We start from the raw sequence: 8,296 nt of genomic DNA, 5'->3' as shown, positions 1-8,296 counted from the left end.
GATCCTTGACACTAACATGAACCCTAGAAATTCCAGTAATGTCAGAAATCCTGCCAGATATCCACAAAATTACTGATCATCATCTTCTCTATCAGTTCAACAGGTACAGTTCATGTGTCAAGCAGTGGTCTAAAGCCTGGCACCCTCGTTTAACAGTTGATCAAGGCAAAATATCACCTTTAATTAATAAATGAGCACAGCAATTTGACTATTATAATTGATCCATTCTACAATATCGTATCAAAAAGTACTGTTTTTAATAGTCTGAAGGCAGTACAGTATAATAACGAACAGTTTTGAAATTTAACAAACCTAGGTCCATATTCCAGTTCTGCTACTTATAAGGTTCATGAGTTTTCGTGAGTGAATTAGCCCCTCTAAACTTCCCAATTTAAAACAAAAAATGGGGATAAACTAGTACCTTGAAGTATACCCTGGATGCTAAACCCAGCTCCACCGTACAATTAGCTGTGAATTTGGGCAAGTTATTTAAACTCTCTATGCTTAAATTTCCTCATCTATAAAATAGCAATTATAGTACCAATCTCCTAAGACTGTTTACAGAATTAAATTGAAGCATGTACAGTACCTGCAACACAGTAAGTACCCAATAAATGCCACCTCTTACCACTACCTGTGCTATTACCGCCACAACTTCTTCCTACCTTATAAAGCCATTATAAGGATGAAAAGAGACAACAAATTTTAAAAGTGTAGCATAGTTCTTGGTACTTATTAAGATGTCTCTAAATGCAGGCCACTGTTTTTAAAAGATATTGAGAGGGGCGGGGAGAGGTAGAGAGGGGTAAAAGGGGTAAAATATATGGTGATGAAAGGAAATTTCACTTTGGTGAATATACAATGCAATATAATGTATTATTGAACTGTACACTTGAAACCTATGATTTTATTAACTAATGTCACCTCAATAAATTTAATTTAAAAAAGATATCACCTCACTTAATTCCCATTAAAAACCCTGTAAAGTAGGAGCTATTATGATTTCATTATTGATAATGAAACAGGCTCAAAGATTTAAAAACTTGCTTAATGTCACACAGTAAGAAGCCTAACTGAAATGAAAGAAAACTATGGAACTGTGAAAAATAAGATTGGAGTGGACAAATGGAAATTGGTAATGCTGAATCCTAAAAATTCAGGAAGGAGTTTGCACTTGACATATGTGCAATAAAGACTACCATATGTTCTTAAACCAGGAGTAAGGCTTTATGATGAAGATGGTACAAAATTTCAAAAATATGGGTGATTTCCCCAGTCAACAAATAAAGAAAACTAGTAGGTGGTCAACACAAAGATATGACCTAGGCCTTAGGTCATCAACACAGTGATGTCGGCACTGTAATGAAATCAGCGTGTGAAGCTTACTAGGCATTCAATAAATAGCTGGGTTTTCACAAAAGTGCTGCTTTGCCCAAATGACAACTGTACTCAAGTTACAAAGAATATCACATTTAAAAAGAACCTACCACAGGAAGGACAATGCGTAATTAGTTTATATAACATGGTTAATTTAAAATTGAAAATGACAAATCAAACCATATGTCATCTTTGCCTACTTAATCAGGAAGTCAGCCCACAAAGCTTCCTCCTATCTTTGCTTGAAATTGAGTTACAACTCCCTGTGTGCCCTAAAATACAAAGCAACTAAGACATCCCTGCCTGGAACAGACTAGGGGAAAAATATAAATGTCATTTTTCCTCAAGGCTAATGGATCCAACCCAGGTGCCACTGTTACAACTTCATTTCCAAGTATTGGCCCCTCCTGTCATGCAGAATATTCCATGCCCCGGGAAATCTGCCCCTGGCTCTTCCACGTTATTGCCTCATTGCCCAAGTCAATATTGCTAAAGCAAGAATCCAAAGGACATCATCTGCCTTTTCTAGAGCCAATATCCAAAGAAGGGAAACTCTCTTATTTTAATAAACCTCTGTTTTGGAGCACAATAAATGTTTAAACAGGCGCTGTAATCAGCAGAAGCTGACTTATTCATCAATTCTTTTATTAGGAATATAATTCTTGTTTTACCCAGCTAAATACTAACAGAGTAAATGCCAATATGCGGTATGCTTTTATTAAATAAAATGTCAATAAGTGCATAGTATCTTAGTCCTAAATGAACTGTGTGGATTGGGAAATTTGGGGGGGAGGGGCAGGGAGAATTTTAAGGCAGTTTTTATCCCCAAGAAGTTATTGTAACCACCACTAAGTGGCATGTTGGTAAGAACAGGATATGGTGAGATTTGACAAACATCAATCAACATAATCAAGTTATCCTATTTAACATCACCAATGATGATGATGAGATGCAATAAGAAAGATACAGCTCTTATAGCACTCTTGTAAAAAAAAAGTGTTTAATTTGAATCTAGCCATGAAGACATAATCAGACAAACCCAAACTTCAAAACAACTGGCCTAAATTCTTCTAAATCAATGTCTTTTGTCACAATGCCAATGTCACACATACACACAGCGGCTAGGAAACTTTTCAGAGTAAAGGAGATCAAAGAAACATAACAACTAAATACAATGTGTGATTCTTGACTTGTTCCTAAATTGGTAAAAAAAAAAAAATCCAGCTAAATGACATTATTGGGACAACTGGACAAATGTGAATATAGGTTGCATTTTAATACGAATGGTTTTATCAGTATTAAATTCCCCAGGTATGATAATGGTATTGTAATTACATAAGAGAATGCCTCTATAAGACTGGGTAAAATGACATAGCTACAACTCTCAAATGGTTGACTGTGTGTTGTGTGTGTAGAAAGAGAAAGCATGCACATGTGACACAAGGTACATATGTTAAAATGTTAACACACGCAGATTCTAGGTAAAGGGTATAAAGGTAATTGTGGTGGTCTTTTTGTAACTATTCTATGGGTTTGAAATTTTTCAAGCTAACATGTTGAGAAAAGTAGAAATGCAAAACTAAAGCATTCCATAAGGTTAAAAAAATTAGTATAATCTACAATCAACATAAAATGCATTTTCCTCCTATACTTTTTAGGGTAACTAGAATCCGTCAACTGACACATCTGTCAATTATATTTACAAGTTGTTGATTCCTACTGAGCAGGAACTGTCTGCTCTGTAGCTAATGTTTCGCTATTATGTAATATATTCACAAGCACTGAGACTTCTAGAAACTGCCAACCTACACAAAACTTCATATACTCTTATAAGACTTAGAATATTACTAATTTTATTTACGAGTATTTAAAGTAAATATTCCAAGTGAATTTTAAAGATTGTCTAAATCTATACTTATAGGCAAGCAATCACTTAATTTTCTCAACTAATTAATTAACTAACTGAAGTTGACTTGCTGTTTGAAATTTAACCTGTAAAATTTGCTTAACTTGCTAGGTCAATTTAATGGATGCCAGCAACTACTTTTTAAAACCTAATTCTGAAAAACAGAACAAAATGATCTATTGGCAGACATTCCTTAGAAACACACACATACACAAAAGGCCCATGTGAACAGTGCCTATTAACTGTCACAGTCAACTCTTAGAAAGCAGTGTTGAATGGAATTGCTTAAATTCTATGTTCAACCTATGTTATCGATTCAAATCACGTTATAAAAAACTAAACCTGGGCAACTGACCAAGTCAGCAAACAATTAAACTGTAGCATTCTCTTGGGAGGTAACAAGTATCCTCTTTCCAATTCTGTTACTGAATTGTTATAGGACCTATAAGCTAACTTCTTTAAACCTCACCATTTCCAGCTTTAAAATGAAGGAAATTCTGACACTATCACAAAAAGATGGCATAGAAGGTAAGTAGAATCCATTTTCCTAACTATGTATACTAAGTTCAAGAATAAAAGAGTGAATACAAAGCTTTCCAGATATATAAATAAACCCAAGGCCTGAGACAAAGTTAGACAAAGAGCAAACACTTTATATGCAGTATATAAACACTTAGTTTTGCTTTGAAAATTTTGTATCCTTTTACCTGATGAAGTGTCCAAATGATAGCCAAAAATTTTTTTTCTTTTAATTCTGTTATTAAACCAAATAAAGCATAAATATTCCTCACCTTGAAAAAAATTCTACTGTATGTCTATTATGTATTATTTACTCAGCAGGTATTTAGCCAGTGACTGAACAAAAAAATAATAATTCAAGAGAGTTTTCCATTCATGCCTTCCCACTCCCGGTCCTAGGAGTACCTGACAGAAGTACAGTATATGTGCCCCCTCATAGACTTAGGGTTCAACAGAAGATTCTTAAGACCACACTGCCAGAGGTCAAGCCTCATGTTAGAGGCCAGGCAGGAACTAAAAGTTAGGCCTCCAGACCTTCCCATTTCAGGGACCCCTTCCATTCTCAAATCACATATATCTATTATTATAAAACTCTTTAAGGGAAAAGTAAACCAAAGTGCTATGAAAGACAAACATGAAAATTATTTTGGATTGAATAAAAAGGAAAAGCAGCATTGAAAAGAGACACTCGACCTGACCTATCAAAAGGACAAGAAAGAAGTACAAGGGAAAAATATATACCAGGCAAAGAAAACAGCAATGCAAAGGTCCTGAGGTAGGAAAGGGCTTAGAAGGTTACAAAAACTATTTGATTGCCAGTGGAAAGTGTGTGTTTGGGGGGGTCAGGACAGTGGCAAGATATGGTTGGTGAGTAGGTGAGGTTACAACTGGATCTTATAGGTCCTAATAAGGAATGTGGATTTCCTCTAAGTACAACAGAAAGGCAAGTAAGGATTTTATACAAGGGTGAGGGAAGACCACTAATTGATCCAATCATTCTTGCAGCTGTGTAGAGAATGGGGCAAGGGGACAGAAATGAAAGCATAAAGCTATTGCTTAATCCAGACCAGAGATGGTGTAGCAGAAAATTAGCAGTGAAGATGGTGAAAAGTAACTGCATTCAAAATATATTCTGAAAGTGGATAAGACAGGACTGGCTGATAGACTGGACTTAGGGGTGAGGAAAGAGGGCTAGGTTTTTCATCTAAGCAACTAGACAAATGGGAGAAAAAGGCTGGAAATATACTTTTGGGACTCATCAGCATATAGATGGGTAAAATGACTATGGAAGAGAGTGTAGAGAAAAAGAGTCCCTGTACTGAGCCCTAAGATACCTCAACATTTAGAAGCCAAGAAAGGGAAAAAGGGGGAGCCAAGAGACTGAATACTCTTGTTGTAGGAAGAAATTCAGAAGAGCATGTCACAAAGCCAAAGAAGTTTCTAGAGTTTTTGGATCAACTGCTGCTAAGAGACCAAGAAAGTCCAGAAAAATCAATCTTTGGATGTGACAGGATGGAGGGCTCAGATAATCTTCACAGATCCATTTCCGTAGACTGGTGAAGATGAAAGCCCAATTGAATGACTGAGAAAATGAGGGGATAAACAATACTTTTGTTTTGTTGTGACAGGAAACAAATGCAGCAGTAAGTGGACATGAATGTGGGGACAAAGACATTTTTGATATGGATAAATTAAAGCAGGTTTATATGCTGACAGGAAATGCTCTAGTGAAGAAGGGGAAAATGATAATGATGACTTGAGCTAGAGTAAAATGAATATATTTCAAGTTGCAGATTAAACCCCATCAATTTACTGGGTCGTCATTCATTTTTAACAAATGAGAAGAGACTGAAAAAAGAGTAAAAATAGGGAAAATGTAAAAAGGAGTCATTTTAACCAAGCTGCTAAATTATTAACATTATAAACATTGAAGCATGAGGAAACAATTCTTTTTCTTGTCTTAACTAGTCTGGGAACATAAAACTTTGGAACTTTCCAGTCCTGCATCAATACCTGGATATACAGAAGCTTGTTGAGCATTAATGCCCAGACATACATCAAACCTGCAGATAACCCTCTAACTACCCTCTACAGGACTCAGGACCAAGCCTCCTGGTACCCATCCTCCAGGACACCTGACATCTGATAGCTGTCCTGACCCAATCCAGGGGCCTACCTAGAATGCAGGACTGATTATTTTCAAGGATATGACTTTCACTCAACTTTTCTTTCTTCTTCAGAACACTTCTTGATTTTTGCCTGTGTTTCCAGTTAGAAAACTCTAAAACCCTTGAATAAATCTTTTTATTTAAATATTTTTATTCAGATCAAGCTGCTAAATTATTAACATCAAGTGGGCTGAGACACAAAACAATGTTTATTTTTTGTTTTAACTAATACTGAAAACTTAAACTTTTGAACTTTCCAGTCCTACATTAATACCTGGATGTACATCACTGTGTTATGTGTTAATGTCTGGACATACATCAAACCATCAATTAACCATGTGAATGACCTCAAAAAGAAAATGGTCCATTGTCTACACCACTGAACATCTGATGAATACTATTGGACATCTGATGAAAACCATCTTGGACCAATCTAGGGGCTAAGAATGCAGAACTGATTCTTCTCAAGAATGTACTTTTCTTCCTCCTTCAGAAAATTACCCTGTTGTGTTTATGGTTTGCAAATCCTAAGATCCTGGAATAAATTTTCATCATTTATTTCTAGCCAAAGCCTCCTGACTCTTTTTGAGTAGATCTGACAAGACAAAATCAGGGTGTACGGCATACAATAAGTATCGTTTCATGAAGCTTTCACTTTGGGTATATATACATATTGCGGGGTTTTTTTTATTTTTTAAGTCTTTTTTAGTACGTATAATCATCACACAGGTGGCAAAATAACGTAAAGAAAAATGTATTAAATAATTAAATAATCAGTGCCAAAGATAACACAATACAGATACGCCTACGAATTAATGTCAACCATGTAAAAACCCACGGGCGGAGTAGATGAAAAACACTTCCATTGGAATGCAGTACAATGGACAAACATGCAAAAGACCAGGTGAAGTTAGTTAAACTGTTGAACGGCTGATACTTCCCAGACACACACACACACACACACGTGTTGTTTTGGTGGTCACAATCCAGGCACAAACACCTTCTTCCCAGAAAACCCGCCTCTGTCTTCACAGGGCTAACTGCTCCACATCAACTCGGACAGCACCTCTTCCAAATTAGGGCTCCCCACGAGCCCACTGCCCCAGGCAAAGTTTATCCATCTCTCCTCCAGGTACTTCCAGGGCGGACTCAAGGATTTATACCTTCTAAGTCTCTGCTCGGATACCTGGCACGGCTCCCCACAGAGACCTAGGAAATGCTAGTAAATGAATGAAGAAGGAAGCAGACACACTGAAACATACTCGGCCCCGGTCCCAGGCACCTGCTGGGAGCGCGGGCGGAGGCTGAGTCGAGCAGAGCGAGAGTCTTTCTTCCGCGTCTTCCTCCCCACACGCCTTTGCGACCAGTGCCCGCGCCTCTCGGGTCCCAAGACCTAGCCGTCCCCAGCTGTGAATCTCCACCCAAAGACGGGGATACGCCTTGCGCAGCTTACACTTCCATGCCGAACCCGCCTCGTCGTCTCCGGCCGCCAACACAAACACACACACACACAAACAAGCCCCGCCGCCACTGCCGCTACTCTTGGCATCCGCGCCGAGTGCTGGATCACCGACTCTGGCGCCGCGGTGCACGCCGGGATTGCCGCGCTGCACGTCGGGAGCCTGGCGGACCTCGCGCTACAGCGGTGGAGGCGGCTGCCTACGCTGTTAGGCCTGGCTGCTGTTCACCCAGCCGGATTTTAGCTTTTTAAGCGTTTGCAGATGGAACTTAGCTCATGTTTTCGTGGTCTAGGTTATACCAAAGTATTATTAAACTAAGATTCCAAAGACATCATCGTGTTAGTAGTCCTTTGCGACGTTAAAATCCCACCCCTTGGAGAGTAGCGATGGTGAGGGAGTGAGGTGGATCTGGGCTTCCGGAAATGTTCTATTGCGTGATCTGGGTGTTGGGGACGTGGTGTGTTAAGTTTCTGAAAATTCAGTGAGCTATACATTTATGTCCACTTTCCTGTATGTATGTTATAATTCAATAAAACGTATTAAAAAGGGAAGGGAAAAGTCTCAAACTCCCTTTTCCCTGTTTTCATTCTGCCTTGAGAGCTATTTGGCCAAAAACGTATGCATAAAAGAGCCTTAACATCAGGCACAGTCCTTTCTAGAAATTTATCGAAGAATTATCAGGCGCTTTAAAAAGATGGGTGTGTTGTGATGTTTTCGTTTCAGTCATGCAATATAACATGCAGCCGTGAGAAGTCATGCGGCATATTTGGTATATTGGGGAAATGCTCTTGATATAGATTTTTAAAGATAGAAAATGATGTGGTGTGACCCTAATCTAAGGAAAAATAATGCATAGGGAAGAAATA

The 8,296-nt window shown here is 38.2% G+C and overlaps 1 protein-coding gene across 4 annotated transcripts in view; it reads right to left on the bottom strand.

Annotated features, from left to right (window-relative positions):
• The window catches only part of CRCP (CGRP receptor component), a 37,611-nt gene extending 30,037 nt beyond the window's left edge, over nt 1–7,574 (bottom strand). For 2 of the 4 annotated variants that reach the window (XR_439280.3, XM_006918513.3), the window contains exon 1: nt 7,424–7,574. Coding sequence is in view for 1 of the 4 variants with exons in the window: in XM_006918513.3 (XP_006918575.1) it covers nt 7,424–7,431 (8 nt within the window). In the remaining 3 variants the exon portion in view is untranslated. Of the gene's footprint in view, nt 1–7,232; nt 7,363–7,423 lie in introns of those variants that run through there. The other 2 variants (XM_015594570.2, XM_025051539.1) reach the window with 2 other exon arrangements.
• Between the last annotated feature and the right edge of the window lie 722 nt (nt 7,575–8,296).

The sequence above is a fragment of the Pteropus alecto genome, unplaced genomic scaffold (genome assembly GCF_000325575.1).
Source record: "Pteropus alecto unplaced genomic scaffold, ASM32557v1 scaffold68, whole genome shotgun sequence".
Taxonomy (NCBI): domain Eukaryota; kingdom Metazoa; phylum Chordata; class Mammalia; order Chiroptera; family Pteropodidae; genus Pteropus; species Pteropus alecto.
This window is presented reverse-complemented; position numbering and strand designations above follow the sequence as displayed.